Source organism: Montipora capricornis, chromosome 11 (genome assembly GCF_036669925.1).
Source record: "Montipora capricornis isolate CH-2021 chromosome 11, ASM3666992v2, whole genome shotgun sequence".
In the NCBI taxonomy this organism is placed as follows: Eukaryota; Metazoa; Cnidaria; class Anthozoa; order Scleractinia; family Acroporidae; genus Montipora; species Montipora capricornis.
In genome coordinates, this window is record NC_090893.1 from 5,256,624 (window position 1) to 5,284,123 (window position 27,500).

The 27,500-nt window shown below is 38.0% G+C and overlaps 1 protein-coding gene across 1 annotated transcript in view; it reads right to left on the bottom strand.

Moving 5' to 3' along the window:
- Positions 1–27,500, bottom strand: part of LOC138023032 (uncharacterized) — an 84,796-nt gene that overhangs the window by 36,265 nt on the left and 21,031 nt on the right. Inside the window, exons 6-17 of the mRNA XM_068870065.1 lie at positions 22,503–22,537; positions 20,579–20,621; positions 20,016–20,044; positions 19,119–19,230; positions 15,094–15,131; positions 14,247–14,382; positions 12,265–12,450; positions 11,309–11,534; positions 10,781–10,875; positions 9,590–9,736; positions 9,068–9,487; positions 8,494–8,657 (exon numbers count right to left, since the gene is read on the bottom strand). Coding sequence (XP_068726166.1) covers positions 8,494–8,657; positions 9,068–9,487; positions 9,590–9,736; positions 10,781–10,875; positions 11,309–11,534; positions 12,265–12,450; positions 14,247–14,382; positions 15,094–15,131; positions 19,119–19,230; positions 20,016–20,044; positions 20,579–20,621; positions 22,503–22,537 — 1,631 coding nt within the window. The remainder of the gene's footprint in view (positions 1–8,493; positions 8,658–9,067; positions 9,488–9,589; positions 9,737–10,780; positions 10,876–11,308; positions 11,535–12,264; positions 12,451–14,246; positions 14,383–15,093; positions 15,132–19,118; positions 19,231–20,015; positions 20,045–20,578; positions 20,622–22,502; positions 22,538–27,500) is intronic.

Below are 27,500 nucleotides of genomic sequence, written 5' to 3' on the forward strand. Positions count from 1 at the left end.
GCCAACGTCTTCAATATGCTTTGAAATGTTGAAAGGCTCTTCTTGGCTTTCCCGTGAGGTAAACCACAGCTCTAACAAGAGTTTCATTACACCTTCTAGGGCACAGTGCATGTAGTCCACTGCAAACCAGCTCGGTCCTTTGATACCATTGACAGGCGATTTTTGTTGCACAGCTCGTTGAGCGTCCCTCATTACTTCATGTTTAGTTCTAACTGGGCCGCAGGGGTCTTCCGCGATAAAAGGATAAACATGCACATGGCCACCCTTTTGAGTCCTTAGGGATTTCCCGGCTTGTCGACAACGTAAACAACCATAGAATCCATTAAATTGTATGCTGTTGCATACCAAACATCTAGCAGGAAGATCGCATGTTCCACAAAGCAAAAGTGCACGGACAGTAATCTCCTCACTGTTGGGGTTTAGGATGCTGATACCGTCCGTCTCTAACTGTTGGAAAATAGTGTGAAACGGTTTCATGAATGTCAACATGAAAGGCTTGTCTCGTCCGAACCATAAGCCTGCTAACAACATGTTGTCTCTACGGAAGCGTTGCGAATATGGTAGTTCATTAATTGCGAGGAAAAGAGGCCATAAAGAGTATTTCGAGGACTTGAAAATTGGAACACCATCAGTGTTGTATATAAATGAAATGTTTCTTTCATCTTTTAGAAAACCAGAATCCCAGTGTTTACGATACAATGTGCCATCGTATATATCTCCTAAAGCATCGTTTGTTCTCTGTCTGTAAAATCTATAGGTGGTTATCGCTGTCCAAATAGAAGCCTGCCTGTAGAGATCTTGTAGCTGACTCACAATAGGTATTTCAATGAAAAATGATTTCCTTCCTACGCCTTTAAGAGGTTTCTGGCAGAGAGAATTTGGACATATTTCCGCTTGTTTGTCGTCAAGGTACAAGAAACAATGAGAGCAGTAATGGTGGAATACCAGTGGAGACTTTGTACTATATGCGAAGTATTGTTTAAATCGTCGCACACCTTCGATACAATAATTAGGTGAAATGCAATGAAGGCTAACAAGCGTTAGGATGTCCTGTAATGCTTCACCAGTCATTCCATGGCGCATTGCGACAGTCATAATCAAAAGCATGCTGACTCCAACAGTTATGGGACAACCCTTGTATAAAGGCTGGTCCTGTCCCTTTGTTTGACTTTCTTTGACGTCGTCATTCGAAATCATTTTGGCTACATTCTCTAAGTTTTCAGACAAGTCTTCACTCTCCATCTCATCGGCCATTTCTGAAGAACAGTCCACATCCTCATTGATTTTCTGAAGTTCGTCATAATACAAATCTTCTAGTTTTATTGCGTGCTGTTCAAGCCAACTTTCTGAATACTCTACTTCGTTTAGTTTTTCTTCTCCTAGATTTGAAGCGTCTTCTGTGAGAGATGAGTACTCTTTATGAAGCCCAGACTCATCCTCTGCATACCGAAGTTCCCCTAGAAAAGCCGGATTGTTACTTTCACAGGGAACATCGTCCTTATAAGATGAAACACTGACACGAGACCGTTTTACTTGTCTACCATTATGTTCAAAATCGTTACACTCATGATGAAGTTGTACTGGCTCTGCAATTCGTTCTAGTTGATCAGTCATAAACTGGGAAAAATCAGCCGCTGTTGCAGCTATGGCCGATTCAGATATCTGTGAAATAGCTCTCTCAGTAGCGGATATCAGTTCACTGGGGTTTTCGTCGGACTTTTTCATGTCGTTGTTAAACCAAGATAATTTAAACTGTCTTGTGTTAGCCAATCGAGTTTGCTGTTGTCTTGTGTAACATGGTTGTAGAGGAAAACACGGTTTGTTGACAGACAAGCGTTTATAATGTAAGGTTGCCAAAAACCGATAGACCTTCTCTGTGTGGCAGAAACTAATTATAATGAACTCGGATCCAACAGAGAATAACCAGTAACAAAAACTAAGATAACTTCTTGATCAACTTATTAAAACTTTTGATACTCGTACTTCACGAACCATTTAAATGATCGCACACGTGCTTACACAACAGTTGACAAAGTTTGCGTGCACTGAAAGTTGTGATAATTGCTTCAACTGTAAACCAGAACAGATAAGGCAGCAATCTGCAACCTCAAACCTCAAAAATGCAGAGAGTGGGTAGCACTCTGATGTCAAACAGAAATGTGGTTATCCGGGCGAGGGTAAGTTCACAGGCCCATTTAACTGGTAATGAACTGTTTAATTTAATAAAACTGCGCTAAGATTTGGAAATAGCTTTAAGATTCTAAGTTTCACTGACTTTTTCGATCACTTAATCAAGAACGCACATGACAACATGTAAAAGTTTGCAATGGCTGAAACAGTGAAATTGTAAACCGCTGTCATTTTTGCTGATTTACTTTTAAGACTTTCCTTTATCGTATACGCAGGCATGTCCGGTGAATTAACTAGTGGCTAAGATAAATGAAGAATGTGACACTCACAGGCTATTGTCCAAATTCTTGTATAACCTCAACGGATGCGGTTTTTTTAAAAAAAGGAAGAGACAATAGAGGATTAGTTGACTTTTGATGTGGTTGTGATTGCTGGTAAGGAAAAACTTAGGGTCGTAATTCTTGAATAAAGGCGAGAAATTCGACTTGTTGTGATATTATTCTTGGAAGGCAAACATTCTCTAGAAACGACGGGTATGACTATGCACGAAATTTTAACTATCGCTTGCAGTGATTGAAATTAGTGGTTTTTTTTGTACCCGGTACCCCTATGAAATTTCATACGTGTTGCTATGCCATTGGCCCCAAATGACTGCAATCGATACCTTGGAATTCGCTTTGACTCCAAGCGAGGCAGCTTCAGTTTGCGCGCTCAAATTTGAATGCAAGAAGTTAGCTTCGTAAGATATCTGCCAAGAAGTTGAGCTGAGTTTTTCCTTAAATTGGTTGAACATGGCAATGGAACGTATTGCAAGCGAACTTTTAAGCCTCGACGTACCTCCAAACGATGACAACTTTTCTTCTGAAAACGCCGGAACTAAGCCAAAGCAAAGCACAAAATATGCGATCGTCTATTGGATTGAAACACAGGAGTTTAACGTAATGCCGCTCTCAAAGATCCCGAAAGACAAGAGACAAGAAGGGGAGTCAGCAACGCTAAAAGCTGAAGGAAGAGAGTGGCTAACAAAAATAGTCAAGATTGGAGGTAAGCATAAATACTTACATGTGGTACGGTTCTCAAAGTTATCATGAAAGGCGGGAACAGTTATAAGCCTATGTTACTCCAGGCAATTTTCGTGCGACTTGTCTCGCAATTTTGTTGCGACACAGGTTGCTGGAATGATGTTACACCATGCAACAGTTGAAAAAAATGTTGCAGTGTTGCGAGACCCATTGCCCACATTGAACAGAACTCTACTTCTCGCAACGGTGGCGGCAACAAAAAGAATTGCGTGGAATGGCTGTGGTAGGGTATGTTACACCTGGCAATTTTTTCCGTCGTGCAATTTGTGTCGCAACAATTTAAAATTGCCAGACAGGTTGCACGAAAATTTGCCTTAGTAGTGAACAGAGGCTTTACTGGTATCATTTGCACGGATCGACCCGTCAGTTCATCATAAAAATTGTGCGTATAAATTCTTTGACGCGCGAGATGTAGATTACGTTTACTTTCACAATAACATTAAATTCACAACGTCGGGAAAAGTAGTTACCATATTTAAAAGTTTTTATTTAACCAAATAATTACGAATACGTATAGACTGAAGAAACAACAGTTTATTGTACTCTATTACAGTGCATGTTTCCCAGTATGCACTTCGTACAGTTTAACTACTTCGTGAGTTTAACTATTTTGGGTGTTTTTGTCAAAAGTTATCTTGCCATAATGATTATGTCACTCATCAAATTATTGTTTACAAAAATGCGTTCCTCTCCCGCCATTTTTGAAAGCTGTGCCCTTTTGTAATTTGAATAGCACAGCTCAGCACAGCACAGCACAGCACAGCACAGCACAGCACAACAAAAATAATAGCCGTCCGGGGTCGTTACCTTTCAAACATCAGAGTAGTCGTAGCAACAAGTTGCTCACATCCTATAAAAGCGGCTAAAATTCGAAGATTTGTCACTAGTTTTCGAGCTAATAATACGCGTATTCTTTGCAGAGAAAAAACCTGCCTTAACAACAGAAATGAATCGATTAATTGCCGCCGTAAGGAAACAAAAACAAATAGATGAAGGGTCTACCGCCGACGACGCTGAAACTGCAGATGACTTGCCAAACATTGAGCAGCAAAAGCGAAAACGAAAACTCTCCTTTGACACCTCTGGAAATCGAGTTCAACAGTCTGCTACAATTGGTAGCGAAATGGAACAAACAAGAGCAAAAACGCAAAAGGGAACCAAGGTGAGACGAAAGGCAACTGGAGAAAAAGAAAATACGCCAGCAAACGCAGAAAAGGACAACGCACCCAAAAAAAGAGCAGCCAGAAGGAAAAGGAGGTAGCTAAGGCAAAGGCTGCCGAGGAATCTGCATTGCAGTTCTTTAAATCTAAAAGTGATGCTTCTTTGTTAACGATTCCTTCGATGCAACCAGACACCATTTTAAGTCCTAATCAGCCTCATCGCAAGTTACCACCATTGCAGAGTGTTCCAACAACATCTGTGCCACCCTCTGTGCCGCCACTTACATGCCATTACACCTCATCCCCGTTTCCATTGGCATCTGGCAATGTTCGATACCCAAAAGCCACACTCGCATATTCCCCAGAGCAGCAGGCAACAGCAGGAAACAAGTCGCCACCATTGCAGCCTCTTCCAACCACACCTGTACCACCCTCTGAGCCGCCACACACATACTATTCCACTTCATCCCAATTTTCATTGGCATCTGACAACGTTCGACATACATGTACATCAGCCACAGCATATTCCCCAGCAGAGCCGAACAAAGAAAGCTTATCAATGCTTCAGCTTTTAAATTCCCCACTGGATGACGCGGCAGAGCTGGACATAATTGACCTTTCTCATTCACCACTTCTGGAAACCACTCCTCCGTCATCAGTAGCTTCTCTGTTGAAAGAAAGTATTGACGTCCTCCAGGAGGGTGAGAGTGAACTGAAGGACAACCATGCTGAGAGAGCAGGTCAAGGATGTGAAAACTGCAAGGTCCTCAGCGAAAAGATAAAGGAGCTTGAACAAAAGTTGGAAATCATGAGTAAGTAAAGACAATACTATACCTTCCGTACCCTGATGAGCGCCTGTAGTGAATAATGTAATTTCTGTAAACAACTTCTGTTCAGATGAATTTATTTATTTATTTTAAATTATTTTATTGTGGAAATTGGTTTTTCCACGAGCGAAACAGCAATGGACATTAAGCCACTGATTGATCTTGAAATTCCCATTTTTTTTTCCTTTAGGACCTCCTCGCGAAGTCTCCTTTTACTTTGAAAGAATCCTCAATTTAGAAGATGGAAATCTCACTTCATTGGAGGTGAAAAAAAAATTCAAGGAAGGAAGTGTAATTGAATGTATACCTGCAGGAGCCCACTGAAAATCGACTAATATGTGCCCTTGTCGCAGGCGGGAGACTCGACCGTGCATAATGCCTGACAGTAAAAGCATACGAATGCTGAAAGGTTACATGAAATTGCACAAGTTTCCTTGGTCGTTTTATTCACACTGTGGTTACCCCGCAACGAAAAGTTAATGTTGTCAGTTTATGGCAAACTTGCTTTGGTAATATTGTAAAGCCTTTTCTTACAGTTATAACTGTTTTCATTATTTTTAGAACTCTTCTAAGTTCAAAAGTGCAAAGGACTTCAGCCGTACGCGTAGCGATCACTTCACACCGGCCTCTGGTAAACAAGAACTATACGCTGGCTGTGGAGTTTACATTTCTTGTGTAGAGCTACACACGATCCTGGCAAAGTCCATTGGCAAACCGCAGGAGCTGCTTGGCCTTTTAGTCACGTATTTCTTTGATGATGCGACATTGGCCAAGTCCGTGCCTTTTCAAGAAAGCCGCGCTAAAGATAAAAATATCCTGGATCAGAGGATTATCCATGCTATAATCGGTAAGATATAACTTTTCTCAGTGTGTAATCGAATAAGACTGATGTCTGTTTAGAGCTCGAGCATACCAGAAACTGACCTAAACGTGATTCGTGTTCATCGAAACAAATTTCCTTTTTTTTATTCAGATTAAAGGGTTAGTGTTACTCACTGAACAGATCGCAAAGTTTGATTTCCAAGCACTTCGGGGCGGACCATTAAGATTTGAGTTGGGGTGGGGGGAGTGGGTGATTTGGTATAGGCATCATTTGTTTTCAAACCATTTCATGCACTATCATTTTTTTGCTCAGGGCATGTGCATGTATGATATTTTCTCCTGTCTGTTCCCTTATGCGTTTCCGGTTCGCTGATTGTGTTCGAATTTTCTTTCTAGCAATGGTCAGGTGCAGGAATTTATTTATATATGCTTCCAATTGCAAGTCACCCCGCCGTCATCAAGAGTTTTTTTTCCGCCCCGGAAAACCCATATCTCGTGACTGATATATATATTTAAAATCATCCAACTAGTAGACTAATGCAAATCCTGCATTTTGATTGGCTACGCTACTAGAGGACTATTATTAGTCCTCGAGTAGCGAAAAGCGTGACGCTTTCTTTCGTTTTATTCCCAAATATATATTTCTTTAACTTGCATTTGCTAACATTATTATTGCCTTTTTCGTCCGACTAGTTGGGTGATACTAAAACAATTAGACCCTTCGCCCTCAAAGGCCACGGGTCATGGTGACATTCAACTTTTATAAGCATTGACCGGGCCAAGTGTTTAGTGTGTCTATTTCAGGCATTATTATTTATCCTCCTTCTGTCTTTGTATTTTCAGTGTATTCAAGAAAGTGCCATTCCTTGTGGGTTAAGGAAAACAAAGTGAGCAGCGAGGCAAGATTTGATTGGGGAAGAATCATAAGGAACAAGTGTATCACTGCCGGAAGACGCTTAGAGCGAAAGTTAAAAAAGAAATGAACGCAATCATGGCTATTTGTGTATATTGTGATAAGAAATACGCTGTTGAGTTGCTTATATAGTTATGTACCCAAATTTAAGTTTCCATATCTTGGGATATTTCTTGTTGTCTAGATTTTTTCTTCACTTTCCTGTAATATCACGGACCACTTTGAATTCCGAGGTAGGACAGTTCATGTATCGTGAAATGACATGTAACATAAGAACCACGTGACGATGTAACTTGCGTGAGCTCGAGTGCAATGTAATCGCTTAACCGCATTAAAGGCTGGAAGCTTGAAATGTGTGACATGCACTTTTAATTGTAGCAGTTACATGTACGTCTAGATTTTTTGTGGTAAGTTATACAGAAGAAAGGTTTCATAAACCGTGTGACAAGCCGATCTACCATAACTGAACCTGGGCGATGTTTGGTATGACCCCATGCATCCGGTGACGACAGATTCTTTGCAGAAACCCCTTCGACAATGATGAAAATTTTCTTTGCAGCACTTAAGCAACGCTGCTCAACGCTGCAAGACCACGGTTATTGAACTGTACGGCTTCTCGTAGTTATTTTACTGCAGCTTTCCCGCAGCGCTAGTGCAGTCATTTTTCGGCAATGCTGCAGCGCAACTAAAACAGCGTTCGTGCAACCTTTAAGCAGTGATCCTTGCAGCGCTCATGAAACGCTTGAGCAGCGCTGTATTAGCGTAGTTTGTTTCGTGCGGGCAAGCAAGTGATATACAGGTAATAATAAAAAGTTGGTATATACTAAACAATGGATAGCGTGAGGGGCCTGCTCTGATTGGCTACTCAAACTACAAATGTCCTTTCCGATTCACCTCCGAGCAACTTGCGCCCAAAAATACTGTACTCATTGCAAGAATGAAATATTAATGAGTTAAATCACTATTTTGTGCTATATTATTTCGCTGTTTTAGTGAAAACAACTATTGACAGCTATTAATTAATACCTCAGTGTCGGTGGCTAGTGGTCAATATTTACTTCCCTGCTTCATGGTTTGGTAAATATCCACCACTAGCCACCCCCAATTCAATGAATAGTTGTTAATTATTTCATGAGTAATGATTTTAAGGTTTAAAAAAAGATTATGAGAATAATACCTCCAAGTAATATGGAATCTCCTTTTTTTAAGCTTGGTGTCTTCCTTCAGCAACAAATGACCAAGCAAATGAGGCTAGGCAGTGGCCTCATGGTTAGTGTGCTCGACTCCAGATCGAGTGGTCCGGGGTTCGGGTCCTGGCCAGGGACATTGTGTTGTGTTCTTGTGCAAGACACTTTACTCTGTGGGTACCAGCGAATTTAATGCTGGGGGTAACCCTGCGATGGACTAGCATCCCATCCAGGGGGGGAGTGGAAATACTCCTAGTCGCTTCATGCCAATGAAACCGGGATAAGCTCCGGCCTGATGGGCCTTCTGGCTCGTAGAGCAGACTTTAAATACCCTTTAAATGATTGTAATGAGGAGATTTTAGAAACACTTACATAAATGAAAAAGGTCTTCCTTGTTGGTAGGAATGCAGAGATAAACACCCACAAGTCACAATGAGTGTGAGCACCAAACTGTTTCCCAAAAGTGCAAGATGATTTCCATTCCACTGCAATGTCCTTCTCATTTGGCATTAGCGTACCAAGCTCAGCGAAAGTATCTAAATTTAAGTAGAGGAGGAAATTTTAATTGTTCCCTGCCTGTTTTATTTCAACCAACTACTTTATCTAGTGAAAAGTCCCTCCCTATCAAGGGCTTTAAAACCTTGCTCCAAAAGAGAGGGCTAAACCATCTTGCAGAGAACTGACACGAGTGGCATACAACAACATGAAGCAAGAAGATAAAAAAGCAAAAAAAAAAGTTCCTCCACCTGTTTTAATACTGATGTCCTCAATTTTGGATACGACCTGAGACAGGTTGCTGTAGAAGTTCCACACCTCTGGCTGTAAATTCTCTTATCAACATGTTACTGAGTAACCAGAAGGATGATGGGTTGTGGGTATTTCTAAGGAAACCAGGATCAATTCTAACAACCTTATGCTTGGGTTCATTAATTTATTGAATTCTTACCTTCATTCAGTTGGTTCCAATGACGCTGTTTGGAAGCAACAGTCTTTGATATGAAGCCCTTGTTGTTTTTGACAAGGCTGCTCTCTTTCAGCACATCTGGATAAGGATGTAACTTGCAAAAAGACATTGTTGGCTGACGTGTAATGCTCTCCCTTAAAACCAGAAACCTTTCATTCACTGTGTGCAAATGACATGGGATGTTCTTGCTTCCAATAGCCAGATGGAAAGCAAGTGTGTAATCCAGACCTTTTACCACCTCAGGTAGACTGGAATCAAAGTGGCTGTCTCTAAGGATCAAAACACAACTCTTTTGTTTCATGCCTTCTTTGATTTGTCCGATTTTTTCCATTGTACCATTTCCAGCAGATGCCCACTTGCCAATGGAGGAAATGCTCTGGTGGGCTGACGCTTTAGTTTTATCTATTTGGAGGGAAGAAATGAGAGTTACATGTACATTTAACTATATTATTTAAAGGTGAATAACTGTGCAAGTGCAAAATGGGTAAAAATTGATTTGATCACCTCTAGAATTAGGCTCTGAAGTGTCATCCTCAGAAGTGGACCTTGATAGCTCAGATGAATCAATAGATGATGTCTCCACATCCGCAAAGTAGTCAGTGTCAGAGTTATTTTCACTGCTGTCATCGCTGCTTTTTTCTTCTGTGAGACCTGTTAGTTGGAAAGCCAGGTGAGTGGAGACCCCAATGTGAATCATCACAAGGTTTTGTAAAAATTAAAATTAATTATCGCTACTTAAAGATTGCTCAAAGAAACTACAGTTTTTAAACATTATAATGACATAAAACTATAATTATTATTATTATTATTATTATTATTAATGAGAACCTCAGCCTTTGTAGCAATTTAGAACTAAATTGTTTGCAACATTGGCTTATGCAATACACTTAATACTGTTCTTTAAAGAAAACATTAGACAAAACCGTTCAGCAATTGAAAAAAATATAGTTAAGTATCATCTACTTCTTTTTTAAACCTTCATTTGTGCTGCCAGTTGGACTTCATGATGCACTGTGGTTGTGTTTATTGTTTGGTAACCTTTTGGGGGTATACAATACTTTGTTTGAGACAATAATTATATACAACCATAACTCATCAAGTGTCCCACACATTTCAAGAAGATACTAGGTGTTTTCTCTTAAACCTGGAAAAAATAGCTTTATTCCAAGTAAAGCAGAAAGTAACCCAAGATTTGTTCTGATTCATTTCTTCAGACTGGAGGCACCCTAAAAACACAGTTTCCATTGCACATCAATGACACCAAACACAAGACAAGGCATCTACAAAGTTAACATCATGATGTAAAAAGTTAATCGATTCTTTCATAAAAACATCAAAACCCAGTTTTCGATTTTTTTTCTTTCTCTTTCTTTCTTTCTTCATTAAGTCTGCAATGTCCAACAACACACTCACCTGCATGTCTGTGTACAACTAAATTTTCAGCCCTGTTTTTCAGTGTTGTATTTTTTAAAAGAAAACAATGGCTCCCATTAGTGGCCAACAACACAACTTGCAACTACAGTAGTTAAGCTGTGTCTTTGATTATCTTTTCGTCAACAACAAAATTGACCCTGATTGGCAAATGCAGAAAGAACATAGAGTAGCATTCCAAGATGCGACTGAAAGAACAGTCAAATAACTATTACAAGCATAATAGAAAACATATTGAGCACTGTGATTTTAACAAATACTTACACCCTTGAGTTTGAGCTGCAATAGCAGCCCCCTCAAGCTCTGACCAGTCAATTACATGGGCCTCCTTTCGACTAAACTCTGGCTCCTTAGAGAATCTGCAATTTAAAAAATTAAATAAGACCAGATGGGTGATGAACTTTTAATTCCATAAACCCAACAACCCCTAACTAAAATACAAAAACGTTTATGACACAATCACAGCATTATGATTTTTCAAGTGTTCTGAGGATGTTAATAAGACTTGAGGAACTATTCAACTGGAAAAAAGAACAGGAGGCCTAGATATTTAAATATCTGCTGAGTAACTATGGAAAGTACTGGTTCATCTAAATACAGTATATTTTTTCAATTAATTCAAAGCCCCCTTGGTTAATATTAAGTGGAAATCACCAAACATTATGAATTTCTCAAATACAAATCATTTTCCAGTTCCTACAAAGACAAATCCTAATAGGTGCCTATGACCTGGAATGAAAACAGGAAATCAAGCACTTTTATGAAATAGACACATCGCACTTAAAAGTATACCTTGTGGTTAAATCTTGCAAGTAGTTTGCCAACTCATCATGGCCACTGGCTCTGGCAACATCTTCAGGTAAACAAGTTCTGTCTTTGTAGGAATCAAAGACAATTTGTCCAGCAGAGGTGCTGAAGATAATCTCAATAAACGTTTTAGCACCTGTTTGTGAAGCTGTATAAACCAGAAACTGGAGAAATTGAAGCGAGTGCTGCTGTTTGCTTTGAAGTGAGGAACCTAAAAGAAGAAATAACAGTGAGAGTAAGTATTGTTTGTTGGTCACTATCATGGCAAATCATACCACCTTTGTACAACCTTCATGCCCAAAGGTTTATTGCAAGCTGAAATTATCTTATTATCTGAAGAGGGCCGGAGATGTGGCAAAAAGAAACCCCTGAGCTAACACTAAAGAAGCACGAGCAGTGGCACAGAACAAAGGGTTTTGGTGAAGATTACATCCACAATGACAACTTTCTGACAGATTTAGTCACTGAAATCTCAGGAATTAGTTACTTCCTGTCACCATAAAAGCTTGCAACCTTTGATTAAAAGGACAAAAACAATTCCCACAGTGACTTAAAACACTTAGCACCATTGGAGCTACAGATGAATCATGATTCACAGAGCTTCAACAATGTCTGGAGGACTGAAGTTATTTTGCTAAATTGTATATCAACAATTCTAAACACCGTAAATTAAGCACAGGCTTCAAGACATAATAAAAAGTCTGAGGACCGCAAGATAAGAAAAGATGGGAAAAAAATGCTAGCCTCAACTTTAATTGGATTGCCCCCATTTTTTCATACAGCCATTTTTAGCATACGACCTACAACTATTACTTCAATAATTTGGGCACTGTTCGCATCTCAAAATTTGCCCAACTTAACAAAGCAACCAAAATTTAAGAAAGTCACTTTCAACAGCTTTTAAACATGCAACCCTTCAAATGTTCTTTTCATTTAATTACCAGACAATACTTTGTGCTCCTCTGACAATTTGGAAAAGAACTTTGCTTGCTTTCCATGATCCACAGTTATTTGCTTTGCTATCTTGGTCAACTCATCAACATATTCAAAAGAAGTTTTCCCAAGATGCTGACCAGTCTGGGTCATCACAGTAACTTCCACAATGCCAGGCTCAGCTAAGTGACATCCTAAGAAAGGTGTATTAAAAAACAAATATTTTAAGCACAAATTGTAAAATTCATTAATAATTCATACGAGTTATGACCAATCAATAGGCAGTATTTGAGTCATATGTGCACCTCTGTAAACCCCAATACAAATTGTATTAACTTTTAATACAGACTCCTATTGAGCTAATTAGTATTCATTAACTTTTAATACAGATCTTTACTGATTAAAATGCAAAATTTCATCATGAATTTAATTTGATTTAACCGTTTCCAGCTGCGCTTTTCTGTTCTCTTGTGTTCTGCCAGGCAGTAAAAGCGTTCACCTCCCATTTTGTATTGTACATATTTCGTATTTTTAGGTACCGTTTCAGACAACAAGGCAATTTCTTCCTTCTCAGTCTTTGGAGAACGAAACCGTCCGGTCGCCATAATTACGCTTCATCAGTGACGGAAACTATTCTTAGTTTCATTGTTGTCCCATGAACTCTCTCCTCTGGGACCTACAGTGTTTTGACATGAATGTCCAATTACTGAATCGCAAAACAATCCTTTCATTCAATATATTGCAGGGTTTGTGCTGGATTTTTTCCATAAGATTCCAGGAGTATTCAAGGAGTCTTTATAAGACGATTTCTATGCCATACATAGTGTTTCAGTGTTTTCTTTTCTGAAAAGGCCTACCTTGATATTCCTTACCACATCCTGCAAGTTAAGTGCACACATGGACCTTTTAATTTTAGGTTTTAATTTTTCCCTAATGGTCAATTTTGGGCTTTTGAAATGTCTCTTAACTTAGCATGATGCAATCTCAACAATTTTCACCCAAGTAAAAATTCAAGGAGTTTTCAAGCAGTTTTCCGCAAAATCCTTTTTTTCAAGGGCTTTTCAAGCGCCCTTGAAGACCAAAATTAAATTCCAGGGCTTTTCAAGGACTTCAAGGAGTTGCATGAACCCTGATATTGTTTCATTTCACAAGTACAATAAAATATTCGCGTCCGATCTGTATGGGCATTTACAATGGCTCGCCTTCGGCTTGCCATTGTAAACGCCCATACAGATCTCCTGCTCATATTTTATCTACTACTTAAAATTTAATACAACTGTGCAGAAAGTTTTAGTCTGAGGACTGATCTCAAATTAAAGGAAGGTGCTTACGACAAATCACTGTGACAATATCTACCAAAACCGCAATGTAACAAATAAACTGTATACTGTTCCAGATCGAGAATTCTTTAACAAGACATCGATTTAAAAATGTTTTGATTGCTTTTCTTTATCTCCATGTTGAAATATTTCCTGAATATGACCTCCAGCCATTTTTTAACTCTGTATAGTTAATTTTCCACTTATGTCCAGGTTTTACCCTAATTAGATGCACGCCCAATTTTGACATTCAACACGAAGTGTCCCTTTAAGTCTAAGCATTTGCTACCTACAGTATTTTCAACAATAAGATAAGCATAAAGGTTAGCGTTATTTTTAGCTTTGGGTAAATGCAGCAGTTAATCTCTACTTAAAGAGCAGCATTTGGGGTACACTTTCTGACGTAAATTGTCTGTATTCCGAGACACGATTGATGTTGAAGTTGGTGAGAAGAGCAAGGGGACACTTCGTGACCCTTATTGAAATCTGCGTCCGGTGGTCAGTAACTTTTATCATAAATAAGTATTTATGGTTTTTCTTATTAAGATTGTAATATGCTAGGTACAATAAAACATGTTGTTGTTGTTTTTGTCATTAACAGGTTTCTTATCTCTTACATAACTGAATTCATACAGTACATACACATGCAGGGAAGGTTTAATTTCACATACGAGGAACAGTCCCAGAGAAGGTGTGATTGTTTAACTTTTCCAAATTAACAGTGGTTACACCATGAAATTTTGCCTCTCCAAAATTGACTTGACCAGGCAATGGCTCAGAGAGTGCTATGACAAATGGATATCCACCCTAATATATAAGAAAGATAACACTTAATGTCAGAAAAGTTGTCAGAATAATTATACTTTACAGAAAAAGTTCAGCAAGTCTGACTATTGATGCTGAAATCTTAGTAAGGGCTCCACCAACATGTTAAAATATTAGCACGGAATGGCTGCATTGTTATAAGAAGTTCAAAATGTTCAAATGTTCAATTACCGGTATTTATTTTTAACAGGATGCTTGGCAAACCATAGACACATACATGTATTACTAGTCTTTCACTTCACAACAATAATAATTGTTACTATTGTGACCTTACTCTCCTTGTAATAAGTGTGCAACCCATTATAATAATAATTTTGTATGCCACATGTCAGTTCTGTTCTAGCTTAGTTTCCTTGGGACTAAAGAAATCTGCATTACTATAGTTTCAAAAAATTGTTATAGCAATCTTTTCATGGATAACTTAACTGAGTCAGAAACCGTTTAAACTAAATTATCTTTCAAATCTTGATCTTTGTAATGTATCTTCAATTTTATTTACGTTTAGTCTTTAAATTCTTTTGTCAATGTTTATCTTCAGGCATCTTAAGTTTGTTATTTATTATCTATTTATTTTTTGTATTGCATACAGTCAACATACATTTGAGGCCCGCCAAAAAGCTTCTAAAGTTTCATGAACCATTCTGCTATTTAGTGCAACTCTCTGTAAATAAAGAGTTTTAAATGACTTATTACCTCAACAGACCCTGATGGGGGTATGATCCTTTGAACCACTACAATAAAAAGTAAATTAAATCATTAGTATTTAATAATTGACAAACACATGAAAAAGATCACTGTACATATGGACAATTTACTTGTAAAATAGAGTTAACCACTTGGAGCACTCTTACATCTGCTTATCAACCCAGCAAGAGACCATATTGTTCTCATCAAATAGAACAGTGCATTACAAGGACCATGATAAATATGTGACCTTATTTAGGAAAAGGGGGATTAAGGTGAATAACAAAAAAACGTGTTTTCTATCGTTTTAAATGCAAACGCGTTAAAACACTGTTTAAACGCATTTAAACAACATTTAAACGCGAAAAAAAAACGCGTGCGTAAGATTTCATGTCGGAAAAGCTTTAAACAAACGACGCGTTTAAACGCTGTTAATTTACCTCAAGTGAGCGCATAATTAAATGGCTGCTTGCTATAATATTATTATTGGGTGTCATCTTGGGTTAACTGTGATTTATTTAAAACAATGCAGCTCGACAAACCATCGAAATCTTGATTGTTTTAGTCGCTGCAAGTACTCGGAAAAGAGAAGAAATGCGAATTAGTCCAACCTAAATTGGCGGCGTTCTCTGAGGAACAAAACAAAACACTTACTTAGCGACTCTAACGGTAAATCATGAGCATAAACAATAGAAATTTGTTTCAAATGAAGTGAGGAATGTACAAATGAATTTTCAAGATGGTGTTAAGCACAAGTTTGCTTTGATGTGTACCCTGTGATTAGCGAGGGTCATCAGTAGGTTTCTCTTGTCATGTGCGATCCTGTTTTAGAAATGTAAAACAGAACGTTGATTGTTGAATGCTGTTCATGTTTGTCTTAGTAGAGTCGCAAACACTTATAAATCAATCAAATAAAATTCTGCATTGGGGTTACAAGCTGAGGCATTCTTCACATGCAAAACTTACTACCATTTTTCCTTTATTCATGTTTGATCAAGGCAGTTGACATAGCGGCTGTCTTCCGACTCTGAGCGATGACCCCGGCGACGACCAAGGCCCAAGTAACCGAACGAAGATAAAACAACTCGTACCATCATGACAGGGCTCAACTAAAGCTGCATATAAAGTGTTACGTTCAAGCCATTAGAAAAGAAATTGATCGATGACTCGCTATTTACCGCTCAAAAGAAATAAAGTGATCTACATATTTGTCGCGATCAGTCACGCAACCTTCCGAAATTTTAGACTTTTTGGTCATTTAGTACTTGTCAAAAGGAGACATCAGTTTGTTTAATTTCCTGTTTGTTTATGATTTGCGATAATGAAAAGGGGTTGAATAGGCAGCAGATAGTGAAGCGCCAAGACACAAGCACGATAACTTGCAACAATATGATAGCCCTTTCAAACCTCTCAAATAACAAAAAAAGCAAAGCTCTGAAAGAAATGGATCATACCGGTACTTCTCTGAACCCATCCAACCTTCCCGAAACATTCGCGGGTGATTTGCAGTTGGCAGAGGAAACCTATTTCATGAGCGAACGAGAGCAGAATGATATATTTAGCGTCCTCGGTCAAAGCTTCAACTTCGAGCCATTAATCACACCAGAAGGTACCGGTCACACAGATAGCAAAAAACGGCTCTTGCTTTCATTAAATCGATCGCTACTTCTCTCACAGTCCCACAATAATTATATTATTATAGCGAAAACTGACAGAATCCGTAACAAATAAATTAAGACTAACCGATGGAAAGCCTGTTCGTGAACGTACACCAACGCTGATCAGAAAAACCAGTAAATACTTGCGATACTACCAAATGTTCGCAAATCTAAAAACGTTCCCAGTTTCACTGAATCGCTCCCTACTTCTCTCACAACTGGACATTTAGGTTTCTGTTTCCCCACGATAACAATGGAGAGAATTACACAACCCAGAAGTATTTGGTCAAGTCAATGCGATGTTTACTTTGTCACATTTTGATGAAATGTTTCAAAGTGATTCGCTCATTCTTTGAATTAAGTCCTTCTGAAGGTGGTTAAATGTTGACAGCCTGTTTTCTGTAATTTCTATTTTCTCGAGGCATTATCAATAATGGTACAAACAATCCAATTTTTTCGTCGCTATGGGGCGAAAACCTGATTTTTCAGTTGTTGCGGGGCGAGCGTCACGACATCGTGACCAGTCTACTCAAGTGATAACATGACACATGCCGAAGGCTAGCAGCGTCATCACTTCGATTCTGCTTCATTCTGGCGACGTGCTCTTTTTGTCGCCAAAAATTCCGAAGAGGAAAACACGAAGGAGGAGAATGTGAAAATTTTAAAGAGTTTAAAAATATTAAAACAAGCTTGAGACAAATGATGGATCAGCCTCTTGATGAAACCTGATGCGCTCATGGCAACATTTTTGAAGCGTCGTTCAGTGGTTCGCATTTCTTTGGCTCTTGTCTGCAGAATCCGTAGGCTCAAATGCTGAATGCTTAATTGTCACCACTTTGTGGCCATGCTACTGTGTTCTGTAGGCTTTCCATGTACAAGTCATTCTTTAATTTCTCCCACCCTTCCCTGCCCTGTTGTTTTTTCAATAAAGCTGGACTACAGGTATGGGTGCACACCTGGCACTTTGCATTGCACATAGCAGGTTGGGTGTGGCCCCTTCCCCTACCATCTCAGCTGCGGTTTTGCCCCACACTTTGCGAGCGCACATTTGTACTAATTGTCACTTCCAGCCAGATGCCACAGGGCCATTGTCCATTTATGCTCAGGGTGTGTTACTAGCTGCCACCCTCATTTGTTGCATTGCTGGGTGTGTCGCTGCCACCCCCTTTATTGCTCAGGGTGTGTCGCGACCACCCTCATTAGTTGCATCACAGGGATGTTGCTGCCATATCCCTATACAGTGACTCACAGGGTGTGATGTTTCCACCCTTCCTTGCACTAGGGTGCACCCAATAACTGTAGTCCCATTTACTGCCAAAGACTGTAGTCCTATTGTATCACTATGACATAATTCATTATATAACGCTATAAAGTTGTTAAGAAAGAGACAAGTTTTCAAATACCGCTAATGATAATCATTATCATAACTAACAAGACATGACTTTGTGGTCTTGGATAGAATCAGACAAAGCCAGGGGTTTCAATAACTTTTGAAGCAGATGCCTGGGCTAATCAATGTAACTGGCAGTCATTCTTGTCTTTTACAAGGGTTTGAGTGAAACTCAATTCAGAGTAGCCGGCAGTGAGAGGTAAATTTCTGACAAACAGACTGCGGTATCGACAACTTTCATAATGGTGACCAACTTCACATTCTTTTGTATTTATGTTAATTAGATCTACTGCCCACGTTTTGAAACAAATATTCTTTTGAAATTTGCTCGTCCCAGCGAGGTTAGTAGGGCTTATTAGCATTAAAGAATAATTTATTTGGCCACCATTATGAAAGAGGTCTATACCACAGGTGACAGCTTCTAATGAAACCCCTGCAAAGGTCAGTCAGAAAACTAATATGTAGCTGACATCTTTCGATCCCTTTCACTTATTAATTTCATTCTGTATGTGTACTTGTGTATCTCCATATCTATTTTAACTGAAATCATGTTAATATGTCTACTAGTATTTCAATTTGCATACAGTGTATTAGTGATTTAATTTTAATGAATGCTTTCTTAATGCTCAAAAGCATTTTGCTTCTATGGTAAGTGCACCTTTTCTTTTTCCTTACTTAATTTTCTTCTCCTTTTCTTACCCTTTTTGGTCACTGTGTTTATTTTTTGTAGGTATTTGCAAAAGAAGCAAAACAAAATTAATTAACTCTCAAAATCATGTCCTTCTTCATGCCACTGTACTCCTTTTATGACCCACATACTGGACACCAACAAATCAAATTAAATGTGTTTCTTACTTTCCACTATATTACATTTAATAGACCAAAGGGGACTTGCTTTTTTTCAATTTGCAGCCAAACTTTAATACTGAATATATTAAGGCACAGCAGGAGCCCTTGGTGACAAAAACAGAAAACGAAAATACTACCTGAATGATCAAGGTCACATTCTTGAGAACTATTTCGAGATTTGATGTTGAGATCAGTGGCTGTTGTTAAACTGTCAAATTCCTCAGTAGGAGAATTCCCATTGCAGTCTGCCTATGAAGTGAGAAAAAGAAACTAAATGCAACATCAAATAAATGAAAAAGGTTACAGGATAATCCTTTTAAATTACAGCACCCAGCTGGTTGATTGGGGGAAATGAAAATACTTATTCGCTTTGCAACTCAATGAAATTTGTTTCAATATGCCCCCTTAGGTACTAAATAGGATCACCTTACACAGTCAGGGTTGATCAGAAGTTAAGTTTATTTCACATGATGAACACGATCCTAAGGTGGAAATTTAATATGGGTTATCATATTCTAACATAAATAATTATTCACAACTTTTGTAGAGTGGCACCGCGCACCGGTGGTTCAGTTGGTTAAGCACCGGGCTGTCACGCGGGAGGTCGTGAGTTCAACTCCGGCCGGACCAACACTCAGTGCTGTCTTTGTAATGACATCTGCAAATGATTAGACTTTCAAGTCTTCTCGGATAAGGACAATAAACCGGAGGTCCCGTCTCACAAACCTTGTTCACATATAACACTGTGGGACGTTAAAGAACCCACACACTATTCGAAAAGAGTAGGGGACGTGGTTCCCGGTGTTGTGGCCTATCTTCATCACTCACTTACATCATCACTCATCATGGGTTGGGAGGGTTCAGTGGGCTCATAAATGGACTGATAGCGGCTGCCATCGGCGCCCTTAGTATGCTGATGTCCGAGCCCACTGCAAAAATGTAAATAGGACACGTATGTTTGTCCTATCAATCAATCGCGACATTACTTAGAGTTTCAATGAATTTCAAGGACTTAACTTAAGTTTGGTACTCACCCCTACTTGGTCTTGATGAACTGTAGCCTCTGTTGAATAAGCAGTCATTAACTTTTATTATTTTTGGGTTAAGGTGTTTTTCAACTTTGGTTATGCTAGTCCACTCAAATAACTACAGGTTGACAACCTCATGAAATACACTTGGATCACAGAGGACACCCAAATGACTGAAAAGAATAGGTTTGAAGTCTTGAATGAGAAAGGAAAATTGTTGACAGAGGAATTCAAATCTATTGGATCAAAAAAAGATTCCCTTAACATTTGTGGTGGGCCTATCAAATGACCAGTTACATTTTGACATCTGCAGAAGCTACACCTGACAGAGTGTGGTAGTTTAAGGGATTGCTTTCAGACTGAAACTGGGCTGAGGAGATCTTTCTACCTTCTAGTACTCAGGTCCTTGAACTTTGTGTTATAGTCACCCATTTTCTATGTGTACTCATCCCCCCAGACTTTGGCCTCGTCAGATTAACGCTAACACGGTCCTTTGCTCAGCATGATTCTTTCCACAACACTCAGCCTCATCCAATAGAGGCACATTCACTGCAAAATAATGTATTCACCTGGCTGGATTTCCATGGAAGGATGACCATCAACAATGTTCATCTGAAGATGAAAAAACAATGGAATAGACCAATTTCAATATGTTAAAATTCAGTCTCAAACAAAAGGCATCATCTTGAGGCTCTGGGGAATAAACTCATACTAATCCTTACATTTATTCACCAGAGCCTCAAGATGATGCCTTTTGTTTGGGACTGAATTTTAATACATGGAAATTGGTCTATTAGTTGTTTATTCAGTAAAATGTGCATTCCCAACAAAACTAAAAACCTGTGTTAATGTAAAAAAAGGGAAAATCTTTTTGAGGATAATTAAGGCACATAGACTCTGATGTTTGAGTACAGAACAAAAGGACACTCTAATCTTATACACATAGTGTAGCAACTATACAGAACCCACAAATGTTTTGCCATAATATCTACTTCCAATATGTTAGAAATAAGGACTTCAAAGTGTTTATTGTTTCTGTTAGTTGTTCTTTTGGTGCTACATACTCTGGTTTGGAGAAAATAAAAAGGTCCAATTCAGAGACCTAATGGTTTAAAACTCCTGTCCGGTATCTTCTTCATTAAGTAATCCAAAGTTATTGCACCAGTCATTTTATATGCTGACCAACTAGCCAAAAAAGGAAAGGGTGTGCCCAATAATAGTAATTTTAATTACTATATGTTAAACCTCCTTATCTTTAAATAGGCATCATTTACTACCAAGACCAGACTGCTTTGAGTTGCTTCTACTGTCAGGCAAATTTAAACATTATATATTGTTCTTTGCTCCCAGGAGAGAAGAAAAATCTGAATAACAAAGCATTTTGACAAAGCACTCTGGTTTTTTGTAGTAAACCAGCCAATCAGAGTGTTTCATTTAGCTTGAGAATTTTCTTGCCATGTAATAAAGACAGATTCTTTCAAACCTAAGATTAAAATTCATTTTGACGACGGCAACGGTCAGTTACTCTACTCAAACCAGCTGCCAACTTCAAATTTCATTGAAACCACTGCCCACTAAATTAATATCAAAATTGATCATTAATATCATAACCTATAATTCTGTCTTAGTCCTTTATTCATCCACTTATTTTAATTATTATGTAACTTAATATGCAACTTTTCTTTACAGTCAGTGTATTGTATAATTGCATTATGTGTTAACTGATTGACCCCTGGGAGTGAGACTTCAAATCTGTCTAACGCCAGACGATTTTACTCGTCAACTGGGAGCATCCCAAGGTGTTTGAGGTGTCAATGGATTAAACTTATAGCACTCTTTCTAAAATGTGTACAATGGATTTACAGTGTGCTGTATTTTATTATTGTAATCTTTTGAACACTTGTCTTTTATGCTTGGCAGAACTGTTTTGAAGTCTTGAGTATTTGAAGCATCTGCACGCCATTTTTAATTTACGCATGACAAATATAACCAGTTCAAACCACATTCAGTTTGGAATGTTACTTACTGACATTATGTATTTGATGGCACAATCACACTCTTTTTGTTGCTGTTTACTTGTTTGTATTAAAACATGTTACATTTCACTTTTTTGCAGTTTTGACTGGCTCTTACCATGATCTTGTAATCTATCAACAGAATTTTTCATCATAATGTATTGTAAGTTTTTTTTAACCTTTATGTCATGCCTTATAAGTTTCCTTTCATGTATTCCATTACACTACACTCTTCAATCAGCATTGCTATACATGAGTAGTGTTAAAATTTAATAAACTTGAACTTGACTTAACATAATGTCAATACTCCTGGACATTTTGCTCATTGCTCATATTTTTCCCCTTCAAGGCACGGAAAGTGCGCAACTTTTTGTTAAACCAGATGTTTGTGTTTAGTGCATGGTACGTATTATACTCCACAGACATCTCATATAGAAACTTTTTTCTGAACAACTCACAAATTAAAAAAAAAACTTACATTTGCCGAGTCCAAGAGTTCTTGATGCCATGTATCTGCAAAGAAAAGTTTGTTACCATTTTAACGACATCAACTCTTCATGTGACAAAAATTGAAAGGGATTTCAAGCACAAGGGGTAAAATCCAACAAGCTGCCATTCTTGTTTTTGAAGGAGGCCGACCCTTCTAGCTTTCAAGGGTTTCATGACCATATTACAACCAACTTTGAGCCACTTCAACAATAATTTGTAATAGCAATTAAAAAAAACAAAAAACACTAATTTGAAAACTATTGGCTAACTGTTCGCCAAAACAAAGCAAAATTATGCAATAAATCTCAAATTTCATAATACAAGTAATTAAATTTAGATTCTATCAGATGTAGCCTTCCCAAGCAATAATAATAGTTATCTAGATCTACAGTATTTTTTGGAGTACTGTTAAAACGGCAAAATCACCAAATTTGTCAGAGTCCCAAAATGAAGCAGACTAATGGTGATTAGTGGTGATGGTGATGACAAGGACGATAAGATATCCGTCACAATGAAGCTTCACCACCACCACCCCGAGCATATCCCGGGCATTTGACACCTTTGCTGTTGTGGGATGGAGATGGAATTTGATAATCAGACAGTCTTCCACAGGGAAAATTTCACAAATTCCTCAAGTTTGCTTTCATACTTTGCATGATAGTTGATCAGCATCAACGGAATGCTAATATAATGACAATATTAAGGACAAGATTGTTGAAGACAATAATATTGAGGAAAAAACAAAGATTACTTCTTTCAGTGGAAACAGAGATATAAGAAGGTTTAACTTCAGGTTAATTCTTTAGAATAATTTATCCTCCATTAAAAGACTACATAAATTTTCAAGTTTGCATTTATACCCAGTAATAGTTAATAAATGTTTGATAAGTCAGTACATGTAAATTAGGTTTAATGATTCGTGATCAAAATTCGTCAAGTGTGATAAATGTTGCTTTCCTTTTATATACAGTTATAAAGGTTAAGCAGAACTTACAGAATGATAGTATAAAAACTGTGCTGTCTATTGCAACCTATCTGCAGACCTGGCTTCAAGAACATTAGAAAGGTACCACATAGAGAAATATTGTAACTTTTAAAAAATTTTCCCTGGAGTGGGTGCATTTCATCACCTATGACAATGAACCAAGGATGGGGCATTTGAATGGCGTTTTGGCTCAGGAAGAGGGGAATTTGAAAAATAATGGCCCTTTTACTTGTAAAATAGAGTTAACTAAGAGGAGCACTTTCACATCTGCATATCAACCCAGCAAGAGACCATATGGTTCTCATATCTCATAGAACAGTGCATTGCAAGTACCATGATGAAGACTCTTTCATTTAATCAATGCAATCTGCATACCTCGATGGACATATCTTTGTTTATGCAGAATACACACCAGCATTGTTGCCAGTTTGTACTTTATATCATGCTATGCTCTTATCAGATCAACCACTTTGAATGCTCAATTGTCACCACTTCACGCACATGCTAGTCAGTAACTGTGTCTTGTAGGCTTTCTTTGTACAAGTTACCGTATTGTTTAGTTTCTCCCACCCTTCCCTGTCGTGTTTTTCAGTAAAGATGGACTGCACGTACATGTATGGAACACCGCGGTCAAACGTCTGCGCATGTGCGAGCGTTGGAGTCAAAAGGGCCAACAGGCGGTCAAAATGGCGGTGCGACCTCACTGGAGTTAAAAACGACCACACAAGCGAGTAAGTCTGTACATATTTTTTTATTGAGACCGGCATACAGTAGCCACATGTAGAAGTGATGTCAAACAGTACTTTAGACTAAAGTAATAACAGCTGATCGTACGATGCATTCGATTTAGCATGGTCTATGATGGTCTATAATACTAAGGCACTCATGCATGAGATTGGCAATCATTGTAAGTTACACGTAAAGAAAGGTGAAATGCCGTGTTCTTCTCGTGATTTGATTGAGAAGCTGTGTAAATATTACATCATTCATATCATCCTTAAAGCTTACGTACAATTCTTGAGTTAAGTGCATATGCATGTTTTATAAATTAATTTATTTTGCAACAGAAATACTGAATGCTCTCCTCTTTTTTCATTTTAAGAAATGAAAAGTTCTTTCGATCTATCGTGTTTTATTTTGTTTAAATAATGCTTATGTGTAGTTGTATTGTTTTTTGTTATGAAGTACCTGTTATTTCCAGAGATGTTCTCTTATTTGTTCAACACTTGAACTTCACCATTCTTCCTTTTGTAAGAGGTTTTAAGTAATGCTAATTTATCTCTTTTGAAATTCGTTCTGTACGCTACACTGTACATGCAAAATAACTGGTCTTTAGTCACAGAAATGTTGCAAATGTAAGAGAACATAAATTGTGTTGTAATGACAGTTCTTGTTTAATTTTTGCCAGAAATGCCTAGCCTCTCTTCCTGATATGTCACACCTCGCAACTATGACACCATGAGGGAAATGGAAGTGACTGTCAGGACAAACAGTTTTCCATCTCAAGCAACAAACCAGATGGTCATGTGGAACTGCTTTCAGGGATAAAATAGGATGCAATGTAGCATATCACAGTGAACATGCTAATTTATTACCAGATTTCTGGATTTTAAGAAACTGAAATGTACATTTGCACTGTTCCCTGTATTATGCTCCACAATTATTAAATTTGTGTAACCTTCTCATTCTCAAACGCGATCAAGATTTAATTCTTACGGAGTAACACAAGGCAGCAGATTGTATAGAAAACAAATTTTTACTGTTATTTTCAAGATTATTATTATTCTTTTGCTGTTGTTGTTGTTATTATTATTATTATTATTATTATTACTATTATTGAAATGTCTCTTAATTTAGACTCACTACAGGCATGATTAAAATGAAGGGCTCAAGAAAGGAAATAAATAATATATTATTATTCACACTATACCTGAACTGTTTGATTTGCTTCTGTATATCGTTTGTCCTCAGTTGTTGGCATTGGGCAGCAAGAGGACTAAGAAATGACTTGTGATGGTTTTTAAGACCTTTGGTGAAAATTTCTTACAGGTGATATTTTACGATACCACCTTTACATTAAGTCTCCCTTCCTTCGCATACCAGATAATCTATAGTTGTCAAAAGCGACGCATATGGCATCTGCCCTTCTCGATGTTCACCAGTACATACCAGCTGTTGCAAAATCCAGCGCAAAGTATCTCAACAGTGCTGATGCATGTAGAGACCCAAGTCTTTTTTGCAAAGGACATGTAATCTGTGATCTATGCAAACATGGAAATTTATTTCAGATTTTTCAGATGTACCCTTTTATTGGTTCAGATTAATTCATGTTTATTCACAACTGAAATATGCTATTATATGAAGGAGGGCAACTGTTCTTTATTCTTGGAGGTATCCTCTGTCTTGTGACAGTCTGGAGTCTTCCCGAAGTATTGTTTTAAAGACAGCTTTAACAATAGGCCATTTTACAGTTGTTTGCTCAGTGACCTGGCCTATGAATGGCTGCGAGGCTGCCGGTGACCTTGAATCGATACAGACCTCACTGCTTTTATCATGTAAATTGTGTTGTTGTGATTCAAATTAGTCTTCATTAACATTGGAAAAGCACAAAGGTTTGTATCAAAACAGGGTCACCGGCAGCCTCGCTTCCATTCTTAGGCCTGGCAGCTTAGCTACAACTGTAAAATGGTCTATTCAGGTACTTCACTTGAAGCTCTGTAAACTTCCTCATGGCACTCACTTCCTACAAGGGCAAACCACTGTTTTAATAATGACTACCAACTGCTATCTGAAATCTTTCAATCAATTCTCCAATTGAAGGCTCTAAAATAGTGATGCTAAAATTATCATAAAAAAACAGTTCCAGTTTTACACTCTGGCTTTTGCTAGGAGTAGTAAATAAACGAGGGCAAAATACTGTTTTCCTTTTCTTTTCCTTTCTGGATATCTAATATGCCTTGGTTTGATTTAATCTGGCCACCAACTTAATAATTACTGGCTAAATTGATTCGGAAAAAATGAAATATGTAAAGAAAAGAGTTTGCAAGAGCCTTGAGAAGTTAAAGCGATTTAATCGTTCTTATGATTTACTTTTGATTAAACATGTGAATGTAATATAAGTAAATAATATCGACTGGATATCAAAAGTTAGAAAGAAATATACACACAACTAGACTTGCCTCTTTATTGGTCAGTATTTTCATGACACTGTTCCTCTTTTCGTAGGCCCTCCGCATCCAATAAGTGACATTTTCCTCGTTAATTTATATATTTGTTTGTGTTTTAACTTGTACAACGGGCTAACAGAAATAATTCGTGAAATGTCAGACTTAAAAAGTATTCTACCTTCTGTTTGTTGGAGTCCTTTCTTTTCCATGGAAAGTATTTAACGTGATCAATAAAGCTTTTGTCGGCCTCAAGTTTGCATTTACAACACCACTTTGTCCCAGGTCTGTAATCTGGTAATTTTTTTTTTTCAACCTTTTCGAAGACCTGGTAAAACCATTCAGTAAACATGGTTTATTGTTTTGATGGATTTCATTACTGTGCCGCAAACAAATCCACGATCCCGACGGAATCCCTCCAGCCCTTGGCAATGTTTTGTCAGCTCGTCTGAGCCAAGCCGAATGACTGCAATTTTCTTTTTCTTTACGAGTTTTTCCTTCGTTTAAACACCGCTTTCCGTCAGCTTCCGGTGTCACGCATCGCATGATTGATAATAACAAATAAAAATATACTACGCTGTCAGCTCGCAGCATGACGCCGTTTTTGAAGACGTATAACTTTTTTGGTAAAGCTCAAAACGAAATGGTAAATCAACAGAATACCGGTAATTTAATAAACTTTGTGTCTGGAAAGTCTTAAGTTTTCCTTTTACCTTTTCTTTTTTCCTTTTACAGATTTCTATGAACGTTTCAGTTTTGTTTCGTAGATTTTGCGTTACACCGGTTGTTTCCAATGTTTTTCTTTAAAATTTTGCGCGGGAAATTGGCGCGCGGCTGG